Source organism: Rhamphochromis longiceps, linkage group LG3 (assembly GCF_057381845.1).
Source record: "Rhamphochromis longiceps isolate RC_006_pf linkage group LG3, R_longiceps_female_GT1.1, whole genome shotgun sequence".
Taxonomy (NCBI): domain Eukaryota; kingdom Metazoa; phylum Chordata; class Actinopteri; order Cichliformes; family Cichlidae; genus Rhamphochromis; species Rhamphochromis longiceps.
In genome coordinates this window covers 6,517,378-6,537,776 of record NC_140559.1, presented here as the reverse complement: position 1 = coordinate 6,537,776, position 20,399 = coordinate 6,517,378, and the positions used below count along the sequence as shown (strand labels likewise).

The 20,399-nt window shown below is 43.0% G+C and overlaps 1 protein-coding gene across 6 annotated transcripts in view; it reads right to left on the bottom strand.

Moving 5' to 3' along the window:
* Positions 1–4,630: 4,630 nt before the first annotated feature.
* The window catches only part of LOC146672673 (uncharacterized), a 128,970-nt gene continuing 113,201 nt past the window's right edge, over positions 4,631–20,399 (bottom strand). For 3 of the 6 annotated variants that reach the window (XM_085388135.1, XM_085388153.1, XM_085388143.1), the window contains exons 3-4: positions 6,091–7,023; positions 4,631–5,765 (exon numbers count right to left, since the gene is read on the bottom strand). In XM_085388135.1, the coding sequence (XP_085244261.1) occupies positions 5,073–5,765; positions 6,091–7,023 (1,626 nt within the window). In that variant the 3' untranslated portion in view covers positions 4,631–5,072. Of the gene's footprint in view, positions 5,766–6,090; positions 7,024–18,399; positions 18,506–20,399 lie in introns of all 6 variants that reach the window. The other 3 variants (XM_085388126.1, XM_085388118.1, XM_085388159.1) reach the window with 2 other exon arrangements.

Here is a 20,399-nt window from a genome sequence, read left to right as displayed (position 1 = left end):
CGCCTTGAGGCGACTTTTGTTGGGATTTGGCGCTATATAAATAAAATTGAATTGAATTGAATTGAGACACTCTTTACACTCCACTCAGCACAGGGACACTGAGGCACCAGTAGAGTTTTTATATGTATATGTCTCACCATGTTTCTCATAGCTCATTCCTAACATAAACCCAGGATAAAGAGTTTGAGTGAATGTGGTGTTGAAGGTGTGGAGGTGGATCAGAGTGTCAGAGGAGACTCTGTAGAAGGACAGAGTGCCAGCAGGACAGTCCACATACACTTCTGCTCTGTTAGAGACAAAGGAGGAGGAGGAGGAGGAGATGGATGTTAGTCTGTTATTGTGCCTGACAGAATCAGGACCATCATCAGAGCAGATCAGACTCCAGGACTGATCATTGTTTCCAAACACACAGTCATCACTGCCTCCTTTCCTTCTGATGCTTCTGTAACTCACTGATATATAAACGTTTCCTCTCCACTCGACCTCCCAGTAACAGCAACCAGTCAGACCATTTCTACACAGCAGGTGAGGATAAAAACCATCAAATCTGTCTGGATGATCAGGATATGACTGAACCTCCTCCACACAATGTGCCTCAATGTTATTGATATTATTATTATTATCATTATTATATAATAATAAAACCTTTATAATAAAACCACTAAAAACCTTTATTCTAGCGCAACTTGTAAGCGAACTTGATTTTCAAAATAAAAGCACAAAGCACCAAAACGTTGACTACAAAAAACAAACAGTAATGTACAGCTTAAACAATTTACAATCATGACATAGATCTTGACAAGATAAAGAAATAATCCAAATTATATACAATGTCATCATGCCAACAGTTACAACATCGATGGAGGATCTGTGTAAGCGCTGAGGATCGTCCTGATGGACAGAACAGAAGGAGAGTGAGACAAGTGAAGATATACTAAACAACACTGTGACATGAACTGAGCCACACACAGTTTGTTTCACAGGTGATTGACACATTATTTGACCACAAGTGTCTGTGAAGGTTCTCAGTCATCCAGGTCATCGTAGTCAAAGGAGCCTCTTTGCTGACTTTAAAGTAAGAAGAAGATCAGAAGATCAGACACCAGCGAGGGAGGATAAGAAGGACAGACGCAACAACATTGGCTTCCTGTTAAATCCAGAATTGAATTCAAAATCCTGCTCCTCACATACAAGGTCTTAAGTAATCAGGCCCCATTTTATCTTAATGACCTTGTAGTACCATGTCGCCCTATTAGAGCACTTCGCTCAGGAGAGTTTTCTCCAAGCATGACATCCCGGTGCATTTCAGACCCAGCAACACGCTCAGACAAACTGGTTCACCCGAAAGACAAAACGCCAAAACGCAGACTTAACAATGTGGTGTTTGCTGTACAGTGCAGCGAGGAATGCCCAGACCTCTACATCGGAGAGACCAAACAGCCACTTCACAAGCGCATGGCACAACACAGAAGAGCCACCTCCACAGGACAAGACTCAGCAGTCCATCTGCATCTTAAGGATAAAGGACACTCTTTCGAGGATGCCAATGTTCACATTTTGGACAGAGAGGACAGATGGTTTGAAAGAGGAGTGAAGGAAGCCATCTATGTCCACTGTGAGCGACAATCTTTGAACAGAGGCGGGGTTTACGACACCAACTCTCTGCCATCTATAATCCAGTTTTGAGATCCCTTCCCAGACGCCTTAACGCCCACTCACATCCTGGGCCATCTGATCTCAGGAATTCGCATGATAAGGTGGGACCAGGTTTCACAATGAACTCACCCGAAACTCTGGCTGATTGGGTCCCACACCCAGTTTCACACCTTGGCTCAGGCGATTAGAGGATCATCAGGGGGTCCTTTTGTCCCTCTGTGGGGGGTCACTCCCACTAGGTTTATATCTGGGACTCTCCACCATTTGACCTTAGAACTGAAGAAGCTTCTCGGATGAGAGGTGAAACGTCTTCAAGTAACTTAAAGAAGTCCAGACCCTTTTCTTTGCAAGCTCCTTTGACATTTGACCACGAGCAATCTTTTCTGGTTTGACGCCGTCTTTGTAGCCAGAAACCAGCTCTCTCCTCGGCTTCCTCCACTACACGCTTCCCCCACGCTAGTCTCCTCCGTCACTATAAAGGGGAGAGTCATGAGCTCCATCACCCTCACCTGTGCCGTCCAACGTCCCGCCACCAGCCTCCACTGCAGCAGGCCAGAGACCACACCCCTGCCACAATAAGTAAAAGTATATCCTTGCTGTACCCTTAATGGTAAATGTGCTAAATTAACTGCTGCCTTTGCCCCTTTGGGATTATTCTTATGTCACTGGGATGTTGACCTTTGACCTTCACATTAGAGAGATGGGCAGACATAATTAGTGTATGAATTTTAAAGTAACAGGTAATAAAGAGAGTGTAGCAAATGTAGTCAGGTTTATTACTCTGTATCACACATGAGTGCCCGAGGGAGGCGGGGCTGACTGGGGAGACACAGGAAACAGAGAGACAGGGCTGACTCGACATGAAACGATGAAACGTGGGACACGGGAACAGAAACTAAACACAGGCTGAAATGAACACTGAGGGAGGGAGAACTAAGATTACTGAGAGCCTGATAAATAAGAAGAACAAAAACCAAGAAAAACAAGAGTCAAAGAAAACCAAAAACACAAAGCATTGGGCCAGGACCCACTGCTGTGACATTTATATGTGATAAAAACATTAAAAACTGCTCACATGTTGAAATCTTTCTACGTATACTTTAGGTTCAGCTCTCCAGCCTGGCATTTGGTTAAGCATGATTCAAACATTTGATTTTGTTTAACTGGTTTTAATTATAGTTACTTTTTGTGAACATTTGTTGCAGCATTTAAAAATACATCATTTATTTTCAAACTTTTATTTGATTTAGAGCATCATATTTGACCAACGTAAATGTTTTAATTTCATATAAAATAACTGAAGCAGTGAACTAAATATCTGAAATCTTTCCTTCCTTAAAAGTTATAATCCTACTTAAGTTATAGTGCAAACGCTTAAGCAACAAATATACTTGATGCTAATTAATTAATATTTCCCTTTGATGTTGCAACTATGCGGTCACTTCTGTCTTTAAACAAAATAATATTTTCCAGTTACAGAAATCATAAAGTCCAAACTAAAGTGCTACTGTTGCTATATGCATTTTATATAAATCATGGATGATGGTCCTGACATGAAGGAAGAGAAAGTTACAGGTTGCATCCTTTGACTTTGTCTCCGTGCCTTTGGGCGATTTTCAGAAGGACAGATGTTTCTGTTCAATTCTTAAATCAATTTTTTCAAACACAAACACTATTTTAAAGCTTCTAGAGAGTAAAATATTAATGATAATTATAATAACAATAAAAACAAAAGCTCTCAGATCCATCAAACCAAGCAGCAGAAAGAACAATAACTGAAGAGAAAACTTTAACCTTGTAGACTTCATTATGTTCCAGCTGCTCTACAGATGCTGTGACCTCGAAATTAAGCAGGTCGTAAAGTATGTGCAGCTCAATAACTTCATAATCAGACCCTGTGGTATTTAGGCAGCAGAACAACTAAGAATAACAACTACAAATAATGTTTTTAGGTTTCTGTTGTACTGCAAGGTTCTGTACAGGAGAACCAAACCAAGAGCAAATATTACGTCTCATTTACACCTGAGCACGAAGAGCCATCAACATTTAGCAAATTGAATCATCTTTGTTTAGATGCAAGAAGAATCATATAGAAATGAAAAAGTAGAAATAGAAATCCAGAGCAAAGATATCCTCTAATTCAGCGTAGCACATGTGCAGCTGCTGCGATTCACGTAAGCATTCGGCTCGTCGCTGTTGCAGATTTTTCTCTCGCTGTTCTGGCTCACAGCGCTGCAAACACAAAAATAAATATCCCCAAAGGTGTGAAAGGGAGCTAATTAGTAAGAGTATTGTTACTCTCCGCAGGAGTAGTCCAGCAGTAGAAATCAGTCCAATAACAAGGTGTGTAACATCTAGCAGGGTGACAGAAAAACCCAGGGTAACTTCTAAGGACCTCAACGTCTCTCTCACATTGTGTTTTTTAAACATGCTTCCATTTGTCACTTCAGTCTTTACTCTGAAATACAGGAAGAGAAATCATGGCTGAAACAATTTCTCATGAAACCAGGGGTGTGGTCCAACAGTCAGTTTGGTGAGGAAGGTTCCTAACTGAGAGAAGTGACCCAGAAGTATCTGTGTAGCAGCCACAATGAATCCAGATCATGAGCTTTATTAACTGATCAAAGTCTCTTCTTTCATCTTCTGTATCATTCAGTTTGCATTGGTAATGCCCATTATTGTAATGCTTTTTTAAGACGAGCAAAACTTTATTTCACTTTGGGTTAGCTGGGATAAGTGATGGATGGAGGGAATTTTACTTCAGCCACAGAAATCCTAAACAGGAAGGAGGAGCAGAGTTACAGTGGATCACTATCCAGCAGGGAAACAAGGTCTATTTCAGTTTGTTGGCCATGAGTGAGATTTACTGAGTGGGCAAATTAGGGAGACGACACCATCAGATCCCGAGCCCTCCATGTGTTAATCAAGAGACGGCTGCTGTGCTACATCCATAAATAATGAATAAATTAGGAGCTAAAGCTGAAAGGACAGTTTATTTGTACCATCTTCACGTGAACACATTCAAGAACATCACAGATGAAGAAACATTAAAAACTTCCACACTACATAAAGCAAGAAAAATAGTTTTTCTTTCAGGTGGTTTCAGAAAAACAGAAACATCAAACATCTCCAAGACTCTCTTTGAAAGAACTACAAACCTTTGTTCTCATGGTCCAATCATGAGTGAACTCCCCCGATGAAGCCTTGTGTGCTAAAACATGTCAGAGTTTTAAAGGTTAAACATGAGTTTCCAAAACGTTTTGCTGGAGAACAATGAACTATTTGACTGAGTTTCAATCATTTACAGACGAGCAAAACCAGGACAGAGAAAAAAGGACAAAACTGACTCAGTAAAACACAGAAAAGAAGATCCCATGTAGATCTGTATTATGTAGAAGTTCAGCCCAGCAACCAGTTCAGTTCAACACAAGTTTAAATGATTCTATCTGAACTCTGTGGAGCCTGATCTCAAGCTTTTTGAGTCTGACACAGAAACCAGAGGATCTTTCTGTGTCTTCAGATTCACTGTGATCCAGTGATGGGAGTGATTTCAGCCCTGAGTGATCGCGCTGATGTTTGCACAGAGCAGACAATGAGGTGAATGTTTGGGCACATTGGTAACAGTGAAACAGTTTATTAGTAACGTGGGATCGTTTGTGTGCAGAGTATGAACTGAGATTCCTGAAGCTCTTGTCACACTGGTCACAGCTGTAGTTTCCTTCCATGTGTGCACGTTCATGCCTGTTACGAGTACTTGACTGTGAGAAGCTTCTCTCACAGTGTCTGCACTTGTGTGGTTTCTCTCCTGTGTGGACTCGTTTGTGTCTTTTAAGCTCACCTTCAGTGGTGAAGGATGACCCACACTGATCACAGAGGTGCTTTTTAACCCCACTGTGAATCAGTTCATGTTGTTTTAAGCGATGTGATGTGGTGAAGCTTCTCCCACATTCTTTGCAGTATTTCAGTTTGTCTCCAGTGTGTCTACGTTGATGTACTTTTAGGGTCTTTTGCCGACTGAAAGTTTTTCCACAGAGGTCACAATGAAAGTCTTTCCCACCACCACAGTGATGACAGGGTTGAGAACTGGATCCATCTGTGTCGCTCTGCTTCTAAACAAAGACACAAAGACAGTGTAAGTCAGTCCTTCAACATTCGTATCCTGAACGTCGCCTGAAATAAAGAGCATCTCTGCAGACGTCCAACTACATTTGACTGTTTCAGTTAACACACTCAGTTTACTGGGCTGCAATAACTACAATACTACCACCATAATACTACAGTAATACTAAAATCATAACTGAAAGGAAAATCTGAATAATCACTCAGAGGTGCTTTTCCATGCAGTAGAATTGCTAACATGCTAACACAGTTTAATGAGCAGAGTTGTTCCAAACAGTCAGGCTAAAATGACAAGATAACAATATAAATACATACCTCACAGTAGCTGCACTTGTAGAGTCTCTTTCTGGTGTGGATCTGTTGGTGTCGTCTCAGGTGACGTGGAGATTTAAAAGTCTTCTCACACAGGTCACATTGATAAGGTCTCTCCTCAGTGTGGGTAAACATGTGTCGTTGTAACTGTGCATCTGTTGTAAACTGTTTGCCACACTGTTCACAGCAGTACACATCATGTCTGGTGTGAATGCGTAGGTGTATATTTCGGCTCCCTCTCTGGCTGAAAGTTTTTCCACAGATGTCACAGCTGTATGCCTTAAATCCAGAGTGGGTAACTAGATGCCTCTGTAAGTGGCTACTGTGAGTAAAAGCTCTGCCACACTGACCACAGCTGTATGCCTTAATTCCAGAGTGGGTAACTAGATGACTCTGTAAGTGGCTACTGCGAGTAAAAGCTCTGCCACACTGATCACAGCTGTACGCTTTAACTCCACTGTGGATGAGTTGGTGTTGTTTTAGGGAATCCTTCAAGGAAAAAGACTTTCCACACAAGTCACAGCTGAACCGTCTCTCTCCAGTGTGGATGACCTGATGCCGTTTTAGTGAAGCCCTCACAGTAAAACCCTTCCCACACTCGTCACAGCTGTATGCCTTAATTCCAGAGTGGGTAACTAGATGCCTCTGTAAGTTGCTACTTTGAGTAAAAGCTCTGCCACACTGATCACAGCTGTACGCTTTAACTCCTCTGTGGATGACCTGATGCTGTTTTAGTGAAGCCCTCACAGTAAAACCCTTCCCACACAAGTCACAGCTGAACGGTCTCTCTCCAGTGTGGATGACCTGATGCCGTTTTAGTGAAGCCCTCACAGTAAAACCCTTCCCACACTCGTCACAGGTGTGTTTTTTCTCTCCCTTTCTTCTGTGAGGTTTGTCGGCCTCCTGAGAGCGCTGACTTCTGGCTCCATGTTGGTCCTGCAGTGACAGAGATACAAACAGAGGCAGTGAGTGAAATGCAGTCATGGAACAAACTCAACCTTCAAACTCCATTAACACTAGTTTTAAACCTGAAGGTGGAGCGTGGCACCAAACACCTTAAAGGTCTCTTATCCCCACCTGCTGGTAGTTCTAACACATTACATCCAACCTGCTGTTAAAGATAATTCATGACTGTTCAAACACTAAAATCATGCCCATCCTTCCTGATTGTACACACACACACACACACACACACACACACACACACACACACACACACACACACATTATTTTATAATTTAGATCATTTTGTTGTTTCCTATTACATATTTCTATAATTTGTATAGATTTATACAGAATTATTCAGTGATAATAAATCCTATGTTTGTTTATTCTAAAGGAACCCCGTTAGCTTCCACAACAGATGTTGCTCGTCTTCCGTCAAATACTCACATAAAATATTACACAATAAAGTGGATTCAAGATATCCACATAATTTCACTCTTACATCCACAGTGAGGTTTCACAATTGTTCAAATATAAGCAATCAATAATAATAATAATAATATCAATAACATTGAGGCACATTACACAAATTTCAAAAACAAATCATGTCTTACAATATTTACAACAACTAAAAGCTCTGTAAATCGGCTTTTAAGTGTTCATTGAAGTTTTGAATAATTCTCTAATTTTTTAAGGCAACTTATTCCACTTAAAAGTTGCTCTAAATGTAACAGTTTTACAAAATGTTACTTTTAACTCGAGCATTTACTAAATTGCAGCTTGTTGAAAACTGTGTAATATGATGATGTATTTCATCTGGATACTGCAGCTGAGCAGAATAAATGTGGTGTGTTTAACAGAATTGCTTTCTTTAGAACTACAAGTAAGCCATAGAATATTTTAGCCTGTACAGGAAGCCAAGAAAGGTTATTATGCATTTTATCAATATTAGTATAGTATGAACATCTTCACACTAATCTGGACGCCTTATTCTGGACTAACTGAAGTCTGTTAAGATCTGTCTTATTAGCTGCTGACCAAATGATTGAACAATACTCCAGATGAGACATTGCTAGTGCATTAATGACATCTTTCATAATGAAGAAGTGATACACAAAGAGCATTTCATAGCCATAGCTATGCCTTGTCGGCAGAGTTATGTGACATTAGTGATGTTTGTACTTTCAGCGTTAACTTGGTTTTAAAGCCTTTAAAATATACGCCGTTCAATAGTCGACCTTAATCTGACAGAGAATGTGATGATTTTGTGGATAATTAAAGTCAGTCATATATCCACAAACACAACAAGCTGAAAGTCAGTGATGCTGCTCGGTTTGCAGTCCTGAACATCACGGCACAAGCAGGATTCACTGCACTGTTAATGTTAGCTGTGTTATATTGCTGCCTCTGTTCGCTGGTGTCGAGCCAAACGCACTTTAACGTGTGTTTGAACGAGCTGACGGTTCACTCGTTAAGCTGAAAGAAAGATGCTTTAATCACAGCAGTCACACATGTGTCCACTGCACCATCTGGAACTCTTCTTGTTTACACTCGTAATAACACAAACACTAAATCCTGCTTCTCTGTGCTGTTGTGTAGCAGTGTGTACACCTGAGACTGTCACCTGTCTGTCTGTCCTGCACTCTCTCTCTGTTTCTTTCTCTCTGATTGTGGAATAAAAGTATGAACATGTGTTTATAAGTTACACTTGTGTTTGAATCCTGCAGCTTATCACACATTTGATTTCCATGTGTGACGACTGCAAGTGTCCAGAGTGAGGACAGACTGAGGGAGCCACTGCTGCACATCATCTGTGAGGCTTTGCAGCCCTGATGATCCACCAGGACAAACTCAGCAGTGTGTGAGGAAGAGGAGGAGGAAGAGCAAGCAGCAGCTGACAGATGGAGAGAATAGACAGACTGTTCCCTGTTTGTGAAGGACTGCTAGGAAAGTTTAACATAACTGTCTGTGCTGAATCAGTCTTATTAGGTAATGTTCAAATAATGTGATCATCCCAGTGTTTCCAGTGTGGGAGAAAGTACTCAGGGCCTTCAAGTTACACACGATGAAAGGCAGCAACAAGTTTAATGTTCAGAAACCTAAAGTCTGTATCAGCAGCAGGATGGAGCTAAAAATAAATGTTGGTTTCAGTTCTATGAAGCTTTGAGTATTTTGGATCAGTAGCTGCTGTGTTTGTTGCATCATATTGCTGTAACTGTTTATATGCTTTATATATTCTGAGCTAAGTTGATCTATAGTGTTACATGATACACTCTCAGAAATTATATAAATATATATATAAATATGTATATATATATAAATAACTGTTAGTATCATGGTTGCTAGGCAACCAGGGCAGCGCGACGGACGCTAGACGTCCCATTTCACGAGCCTACGAGCCTCGCACTTCGGCCTTAGCGGTCTTTGAGTTCGCGGCCCTTGAGGACTTTAAAGCTGCAGAACCTGAATCGGGATACAGCCATGATGATCTCCTGCCTCGTGCTCGCCAACATTCTCACCTGAGTTAAGAAGACGATCACTGAAATGGTCTCAGCAGGTCCTTTGATGACAGCAATGAAATGCAGTGGTAAGGCTTTTTGGGGATTAAGTTCGTTTTCATGGCAAAGAAGGACGATGCAGTTCATCTGATCACTCCTCATAACATTCTGGAGTGCAGGCAAAATGCTATTATAAAAACTTAAGCAGCAACTTCTCCAGGTTCCAATATTTATGCAATTCTCAAACCTTTTGGCCACGACTGTATAACCTCTTCTGAAGTTGAGTGGATATTATACATGGTTATGCTCAGGATGTGTCGGCCAGTTTCCACTGGAAACGCCTTTTGGTTAAACTGTCAGCGAGGAATTTGCATTTGCACTGTTACATTTTTATATAACTTTAATGCACATAAACAACAGCTGCTTGTCTCGTGTCAATTCTATCGTCAGCTACATCGTTATGGCAAATGTTCAAATGTATACATGGAGTGAAGAATTATTAGGCAAATGAGTATTTTGTCCACATCATCCTCTTCATGCATGTTGTCTTACTCCAAGCTGTATAGGCTCGAAAGCCTACTACCAATTAAGCATATTAGGTGATGTGCATCTCTGTAATGAGAAGGGGTGTGGTCTAATGACATCAACACCCTATATCAGGTGTGCAGAATTATTACGCAACGGGTCAAAAGAAGGACTTGACAGGCTCAGAAAAGTCAAAAATAGTGAGATATCTTGCAGAGGGATGCAGCAGTCTCAAAATTGCAAAGCTTCTGAAGCGTGATCATCGAACAATCAAGCGTTTCATTCAAAAGAGTCAACAGGGTCGCAAGAAGCGTGTGGAAAAACCAAAGCGCAAAATAACTGCCCATGAACTGAGAAAAGTCAAGCGTGCAGCTGCCAAGATGCCACTTGCCACCAGTTTGGCCATATTTCAGAGCTGCAACATCACTAGAGTACCCAAAAGCACAACGTATGCAATACTCAGAGCCAAGGTAAGAAAGGCTGAAAGACGACCACCACTGAACAAGACACACAAGATGACGCTCAGTGTCTCTCCAGAATCTGCTATTTAGCGGTTTTTTATCTACTTTTAACCGGATTATTCGTCCAGAATTGCTGTGCGTTGCTGACCTACAGCAGACAAGAGCTTCTGGACATCTGGACTCACAACTCCGACAGTTTTATCGCCGATCTCCGACTCATCCCAGAGATCTCCAGAACACCGGAGGCTGCCCACTCTCCCCGGCCGGGCGGAAGTGCACGCAGACGGCGCCGAGATCGTAAACAAAGGCGAGGTAGGCGCGGAGGGCTACGGGCTAAGCTAAAGCTAACACCACACCAGCTGCCTTTACCCAGTATTTTCCTCGCCAATGTCCGTTCTCTGGCAAACAAAATGGATGAGATACGGGTCTCCATCACTAACAACAGACGGATTATGGACTCAAATGTCATGTTTTTCACCGAAACATGGTTGAACAACAGCTGCCCGGACAATGCTATCGAGTTAGCAGGATGCCACACACACCGAGCCGACAGGCTAGCAGATGACTCCGGCAAGACCAGAGGTGGAGGTTTGTGCATTTATATTAACAATGCTTGGTGCATGAACTCCACTACTACTGAGAGTCACTGCTCACCTAATGCGGAGTTTTTAATGGTCAAATGCAGACCTTATTATCTCCCCAGAGAACTCACTTCGATCATACTCACTGCCGTGTATATCCCCCCCGACGCTAATGCTAGGTTGGCCATGAAAGAACTTTCTGCAGCCATTAACAAACACCAGAACAAACACCCCGAAGCTGCTTTTATTGTTGCTGGCGACTTCAACCACACCAACTTAAAGACAGTCCTCCCCTCCTCCCTCCTCTCACCAACATGTCTCCTGCCACACCAGAGGAGACAAGACTTTAGACCATGTGTATTCCAACCTGGCTGGAGCCTACAAAGCCACACCCCTCCCCCACATTGGACAATCGGACCATCTCTCCCTGTTCCTCACACCTAGGTATTCACCACTCATCCAACGTGTGAAACCTGCTGTGAGGACAATTAAAGTGTGGCCAGAGGGGACAGACGCAGTGCTCCAGGACAGATTTAAAAACACAGACTGGAATATGTTCACCCACACAGACCTGGACCAGTACGCCTCATCTGTACTGGATTACATCTCCGAAACCACAGACAGTGTCACCACCCAGAAACGGATCACCATGTACCCCAACCAGAAGCCTTGGATGAACCGGGATGTTCGTCTCCTCCTGAACGCCCGCAACACCGCCTTTAGGTCAGGAGATGCACACGCCTACAGCACAGCCAGGGCTAATCTAAAGAAGGGCATCAAAAAAGCCAAACACCATTACAAAAAGAAGGTAGAAGAACACTTCTCCAACTCCAACCCCCGACGCATGTGGCAAGGACTCCAGACCATTACAGACTACAGGACCACCAAACCCTCCCCCGCATCCTCTGATGTCTCCTTCCTCAACGAGCTCAACAACTTTTATGCTCGTTTTGAGCGAGGGAACCCCACAACCACAACCAAAGCAGACATGACGCCAGACCACCAACCTCTGACTCTCTCCCCCACCGATGTAGGAGCGGTGCTGAACAGGATCAATGTCCACAAGGCTGCAGGTCCTGATGGCATCCCCGGGCGTGTTCTCAGAGCGCAGGGCTCTAGACTAACTTTTTGCCATGGGCGTACCAGTACGCCTAACTTTAAAAAGTTAGGCGTACCGGCACAAAAGTTAGGCGCACACAAATTTTCTAATAATTTATATAATATAATGTGTTTTTCTGGATACACTGTGCTTTTTCAGCATTCAAAGATTGATGACACCGTGTCAGAGCACTGGCTATGAATTTCAGAAGGATCAGGCCTTAACAGAAAAGTTAGCAATAGTTCTTTTCCTATTACAGCTACATCCACTTCTGTCGTGCCTAGGCTGCTCACTAGGGCTGGGTATCATCACTGATTTCTATAATCCATTCGATTCCGGTTTTCAAAGTCCCGATTCGATTCAACTTAGCCTCAGACAGTCAGAAATATTATAATTCTGATCATTTATCAGTACTGACTTCATCAGAATTGTGAGCATCACAGCAGATGCCTTTGTGTGAAAGTAACTGAGAATAAAACACAGAAAAACATGAAGGAGATTTTCCTGGTCTGGCTTTCTATAGCAGATAACCTTAAAATATTCTACAATGTTCTGCATATAAAGTTTAAATTTCTTCAGTATTGAACAACAGAAAAAAACAGGCTTTCTTGTTCGAGGTCATTTAAGTGAAAAAAAGAAAAAGAAAAGAAAAAGACAGCAGCCGCAGCGCTGTAAACAACGGTAGACTGGTGGGTAATAAGCGAATGAATAATACAGAAAACAGAGATTGGAGACGGGAAACTGTTCTTGAAGTACAGAGAGAGATAGAGAGAGCTAGCTGTGCATGAAGTGCGATTTTAATAGTCGTGGAAGCAAAACAGCAAAATTCAGCTCGGTGAATTTTGGTTGGAGAGACAAAACCTGCAGCTCAGAATCAGCGCAAAAAGACGTAAACACAGCGTGGACCGGACGCATCAGGATCGCTAAGCTCCGACAGCGTGTCCGTCTACGGGCCGTCGGGTGAGAAAGCCGAGAAAGACAAAGTTAATTCTGATGCGTCGGGTCTGTGCTGTGTTTACTTCTTTGTGTGGAATCCGTGTACCTGCTCTCATCTGCTGTTTGGTTGTTGTTGAACTGGTTTTGTGAGCTTTAATCTGAGAATCTGGCGTTTCTGGCAAAACACAGTTATATTTAAAAGTCGATTCAGGATTTAATGAATTGATATCGCTTTATTCAAGCTACTCACCTCCCACTTCCACCTGCACTTTCAACTGGACCACGGCCAATCAGAGAGGTCCCGCCCCTGACTATCTCTGATTGGTTTAGTCCACGATAGGGGCAAAATGTGTGTCTGTTGTTGACCACAGGGAAGGTTGCAGATTTTTTTTTTTTTTTTTTTTTTGCTACCCGAACAGTTGGTCGCACAGGTGCAACCAAATATTTTTTTTTTAGTCGCACCACTGAAAAATTTGGTCGCATTTGCGACCAAATTGGTCGCACTCTAGAGCCCTGGAGCGTGTTCTGGGGAGCTTGCAGGAGTGCTCACAGACATATTCAATCTGTCCTTGGCCCACGCTGTGGTACCGGCCTGCTTCAAATCCACCTCCATCGTCCCGATACCCAAAAACTCCAACCCATCTTGCCTCAATGACTACCGCCCAGTAGCACTCACCCCCATCATCACTAAGTGCTTAGAGCAGCTGGTCCTAGCACACTTCAAATCCTGTCTCCCCCCCACCCTGGACCCCCACCAATTCGCATACCGCCAGAACAGGAGCACAGAGGATGCTTTCTCCATCGCACTGCACTCTGTCCTCTCACACCTGGACAACAACAACACCTACGCCAGAATGCTGTTTATAGACTTCAGTTCAGCATTCAATACAATCCACCCCTCACAACTCATCAGGAAACTGACAGACCTGGGCATCAGTTCCCTCATCTGCAAATGGTTACTGGACTTCCTGACCAATCGCCCCCAATATGTCCGGCTGGATAACCACTGCTCATCAACCATCACAATGAACACCGGTGTACCACAAGGCTGTGTGATGAGCCCTTTCCTCTACTCCCTCTTCACCCACGACTGCAGACCTGCTGATGGTTCCAACACCATCATTAAGTTTGCAGATGACACCACGGTGATTGGCCTCATCAGTGACAACGATGAGGCCGCCTACAGGGAGGAGGTGGATCGTCTGGCTGAGTGGTGCGACACAAACAACCTGCTGCTTAACACCGAGAAGACCAAGGAGCTCATCGTGGACTACAGGAGGAATGCTGACCCACATCCACCCATCCACATTAAGGGGACGGCTGTGGAGCGTGTGAGCAGCTTCAAGTTCCTGGGAGTCCACATCTCCGAGGATCTCACCTGGTCGACCAACTGCTCCAAGCTGGTCAAGAAGGCTCACCAGCGCCTCTTCTTCTTGAGGACTCTGAGGAAGAACCACCTGTCCTCAGACATCCTGGTGAACTTCTATCGTTGCACCATCGAGAGCATCCTGACCAACTGTATAACAGTCTGGTACGGGAACTGCTCTGCCTCGGACCGGAAGGCGTTGCAGAGGGTCGTGAAAACTGCCCAGCGCATCGCCGGAGCACCACTTCCTGCCATAAAAGACAGCTACAGGAAGCGGTGTCTGAAAAGGGCTGGGAAAATCATCAAAGACCCCAGTCACCCATCACATGGACTCTTCACCCTCCTGCCCTCTGGGAGGCGCTACAGGAGCCTCCGGACTAAGACCACCAGGTACCGGAACAGCTTCTTCCCCACAGCTGTCAGACTCCTGAACTCTGCCTCCTGACATCTGACCCACGTTAACTTATGGACTCAACATACACACACCCACAATGGACAACTGTACCCTATTAGAATCACCTTGTTGTTGAATTGTGCTATACAAATAAATTTGCCTTGCCTTGCCTTGCCTATTTCAGGAAGCCGGTTTAGAAAACACAGAGTGAAAAATGATACTCAGGGTTGAGTAACCCCGAAATGTCCAACTCGGAATATTCGGTTTCAGAAAAGCTGATAACAAGTAGTTCAGTCAACGCGGAGTTGCTTTAACCCCAAGTTAAGCACACGCACGAGGATACATAAAGCCCTGATTAGTGGAGCACAGATTAAGCGAGTCACCATGGAGACGGAGGGAAAGAAGGTGCGGTCAATGTATTTTACAGCGCTTGAGGCCGAAATTCTGATGGCAGCATATGCCGATAACATGCAAATTTTGCAGAAAAAAAGTAACACAGCCTCAGCTGCAAAAGACAGGGAGCATGCATGGCAAAACATAGCCGACAGAGTCAATGCGTGAGTGTTAATTTAAACATTGATCTAGGGATTTCCACCCATTTAACACGTTATTTTATTATATTTCATTTTTTATTTTATACATTTTATTTTGTGACGTGATGTGAGCGCAGGTGCAACCCAACAGGCCCCAAACGTTCCTGGCAGCAAGTAAAAATGAAATATAAAAATATAGTCCAAACAGGTAAGGTGTAATTGTATTATGAGCCATAGTGCTTGGTCTGTTTGTCCGATGTAAATCGATTGCAGTTAGAGGCTACATTAATTTTCTTTCTGTAAGCACTTATTGAAATTATCTGAGCACATTACAAGTAAATATTTGCTTACTCTGTATGCTCAAATGTGACCCGTTATAGCCAACAGAAAAAAAGCGGAGGCCCGAAAAACAGGTGGGGGTCCTCCACCACCACCACTCACAGAGGCTGAGCAGTTGGCTTCCACATTTGTGATAATGTTGGCAGCATCACATATGATCTTCACAGTGCAGAGAACACAAATTAGCATCCATTACTATAATGAAATAATTTGTTAGTTTGAAATGCTACAGGGAACTATGTACCTGTACATTAATGCTGTGGAAAGACTTCCTGTTCACATAGTCTCCTTCATTTACTGAAGGAGCAATAATTGGAATGTGAGTGCATCTATACAGCCAATCACGCCTGGGAACCGTGAAAATAAATGTAAAATTTAAGTAGTAGTTCAAGTATCACCACATCATGAATTAAGTTTTGTTCATCCTGATACCTGCAATTTTGTGGAATCCCTCTTTGATAAATCTTGTGGGTCTGTGACCGGGGAACACCACAAACCAGTACAGGAGACGTTTCAGTGCAACTGTAACATTCCTGACTGCCCGACAGACGGTAGCCTTGGAAACGTGCTCAGCGTCACCAATATTATACAGAAAGCTCCCGTTTGCAAAAAACCGAAGTGCAATACAAATAATATGTACAGAACTGAGAGAATGTCCGCGATGTGTCACATGAGCAATATTAGGCCTGAGGATGTTATTCAAATAAATTATAGATTGTGCTGAAAAACGGTAACGTTCACACAGAAAATCATCAGGAAATGATAAAATGTCCAAACGCGCTCTAATCACTCTCTCCCGGCGGAGAGCTCTGCGGAGAATTTGGGCTTCAACATCTACTGGCTCTTCAAGGAAGGGGCACGCCATGTCTGACACTTCCTACAGTCAGGTTTCCGACAAAGAGGCGGAGAAAGTCAGGGTTAGTTGAAGTAAACCTGCTAGGGAGCAGGTTAGCTTCACGGAGAGTGTCGTCATAGTAACTCACTCAGGCTTCATCTGAACTCGCTTTGTGAAACTGAAAACCCAGAGTTTTCGTTAACTCAGGGTATACTTACTCAGAGTTTGCACTAAACCGGCTTCCTGAAATAGGGCCCTGGACCCTCAAACACACAATAATAACATGGAGTGAACCACCACTCACAACCACTGGCACTTTATATAGCCTCTGTAGAAATTATCCACACCCTCACTTATCTTAACTGCACTACTGTATAGCTCTGTGTAAATAATCATTCTGTACATTCGATAATCTTTAATCCTACAACTGTTTACAACCTGCATAGTTCCCATTTCTGTATAGCTGTATATCTCAGATTTCTGTAAAGTTATTTATTTCATATTCTGTATAGTTTTTCATATTTATATCCTGTACATAGCTTGTACTCACTACAGCCTGTACATACTTATAGTTATAGCATATTCACAACATACTTCATACCGTGTACATTATAACATACCATAATAGACCCATTTCTGTAATATACTTACATATCTATACTATTGCTAATATATATTGTAATATATCTATATCACTAAAGCACTTCTGGATGGATGCAAACTGCATTTCGTTGCCCTGTACCTGTGCATGTGCAATGACAATAAAGTTGAATTCTAATTCTAATTCTAACAAGCTGAAACGTCAAGACTGGGCCAAGAAATATCTCAAGACTGATTTTTCTAAGGTTTTATGGACTGATGACATGAGAGTGAGTCTTGATGGGCCAGATGGATGGGCCCGTGGCTGGATTGGTAAAGGGCAGAGAGCACCAGTCCGACTCAGACGCCAGCAAGGTGGAGGTGGAGTACTGATTTGGGCTGGTATCATCAAAGATGAGCTTGTGGGGCCTTTTCGGGTTGAGGATGGAGTCAAGCTCAACTCCCAGTCCTACTGCCAGTTTCTGGAAGACACCTTCTTCAAGCAGTGGTACAGGAAGAAGTCTGCATCCTTCAAGAAAAACATGATTTTCATGCAGGACAATGCTCCATCACACGCATCCAAGTACTCCACAGCGTGGCTGGCAAGAAAGGGTATAAAAGAAGAAAAACTAATGACATGGCCTCCTTGTTCACCTGATCTGAACCCCATTGAGAACCTGTGGTCCATCATCAAATGTGAGATTTACAAGGAGGGAAAACAGTACACCTCTCTGAACAGTGTCTGGGAGGCTGTGGTTGCTGCTGCATGCAATGTTGATGGTGAACAGATCAAAACACTGACAGAATCCATGGATGGCAGGCTTTTGAGTGTCCTTGCAAAGAAAGGTGGCTATATTGGTCGCTGCTTTGTTTTTGAATGTCAGAAATGTATATTTGTGAATGTGGAGATGTTATATTGGTTTCACTGGTAAAAATAAATAATTGAAATGGGTATATATTTGTTTTTTGTTAAGTTGCCTAATAATTCTGCACAGTAATAGTCACCTGCACACACAGATATCCCCCTAAAATAGCTAAAACTAAAAACTACTTCCAAAAATATTCAGCTTTGATATTAATGAGTTTTTTGGGTTCATTGAGAACATGGTTGTTGTTCAATAATAACATTATTCCTCAAAAATACAACTTGCCTAATAATTCTGCACTCCCTGTATATGGTGATAAATATCTTTGGTCATATGGTCCTGCTCTGTCTGTCACCTTCTGTGTTGAGCTCATTGTTTCCTCTGTAGTGGCTGAGCTGAGTCCAAGTAGCTGAAAATGTTCCTCTGCTGCTCCGTCAGACTCTCCTCCTCCTGCTGATCAGCTGGGACACAAAACAGATCTTTGTTAGGCTCCACACTGCACTGAAGAGTCAAAGTGTCTCATATGTTCATCTGACAAGTAAAAGAACACATTTTTGTTTCCCGAGGTGGGCAACTTGTTGGAAACAAACACAAAAGGTTTGAGCACTGATACCTGCCATTGCTGGCATTGAAAGATGCAACGCCAGCAATGTGGATTGTCAAGACTCAAACCAATCATCAAGCAAAGACAACAGGGATCATTTGTTTCTCTTTATTTAGCATTCACAGCATTTGTAGTTGCCTTCTGTGCAGGGGAAGTCCACGCACACTGTGTGGTACCGCCATCCGCAGAAGGTGCATTCAACCTCTGTAAGAGAAACGAGATTGTCTGAGACTGAAATGATATTCACTAAAGAAGTGGTGATTTGTAAAACTTCACATTTTGATCCGGGACGTACTCTGCATGAAAACAAGCGCTCACTCTTCCTGCTCAACAAATGACAAGGGCGGAGCCTTATACCACGTGATACAGAAGCTGTGCCGTGTGATGCTAAAATTAGCAGGGAAACAACAACGGAGAGCACGTCAGGGATGACGAGAAAGTGACAGGAGAAAATCCGTCCCGGTCAACCACCCAAACATCAATAACGGGAACCTTATACAGCGCTTCCCTATACACGTCGAACTCCCGCAGGCACAAAGACATTACGGAGGCTATCACTTATCACCTGACCAAAGATATGGCTCCATCAACACTGTGCAAAACGAGGGATTTAGGAAAACGATCAACACCCTAGACAAACGCTACACAGTGCCGTCCCGCAACTATTTTTCTATTGTTGCACTACCTGCTCTGTACACGCAGCGTCGAGCAACGGTGGAGACGGAATTTCAAGCAGGACAACATTTTGCTGCAACAACAAAACGTGAGACATTTGTTGTTTTATGTTTATTTATTGTTATGAGAGAATCATGATCTCAATTCTAAGCAAAAAATCGTGATTCTCATTTTATGCAAACTCGTGCAGCCCTAACATTAACACAAAACTATTGTTTCACCAGAGAAACACACATGAAGAGAGAGAGAGAGACAATAACAGCTACCAAACAGTCGTCATAATTTGTCACACAATGAGAAAAGGACAAATCAACAAGTAACAATGACTAATTAATATTAAAATCTGTAACATAATGTATTGTTTGGAGTTTAGTCTGATTGGTTCAGGATGAGCTGCCATTATCCAATCACACGTCTGCTTACCTGCATCTTTTCTCTTTTTTCTAACCTGAGCACCTGATGGCTTTGAACTTTTGTTGTCCATCTTCCATTGGTTTGAATTTTGCGCTCCAGTACAAACACAAATCCCCCAACCCGAGGATCAGCACAATTAACCTAACAGCAGGCACGTGCAGAGGGGGGGGCTAGAGGGGCTTGAGCACCCGCCCCTTTCCTGATGGGTGCCCAAGGTGCCCTTTTGTTGAGGCAACTTTTTTTTTTTTAATTATTATTATTATTTTTTTAATGTGTGTGTGCGTGCGGAGTCCTGTCTGTGCCCCTCAACAATAATATTTAACTATTAATCACAGTTTTGCTAAATAAAAGGATCTGGCTTGCATCAGTCACATGATCACATTTAACCAATGATCGCCCTTGACGGCAGAACGCGCTGGTTACGAGCCGGGAACGAGCTCACAAAGAGCACGCGCATTTTCAGCAATCCGGAGCTGTAGGAGAAACACAAGTTAACTCAGAGACACAGACTGATGCGACAAAACCAGTAAGTAGCTGTACAGCGCACACTGTAGTGTGTAGCACACAGGAGTGTTAGCTTATTACGTACACGTTGGTAAGCTGTCTTGTTGCAACTGACGAACTGAAACAAACGAGCGTGCTGTGTGTGCAACAGCGCGACA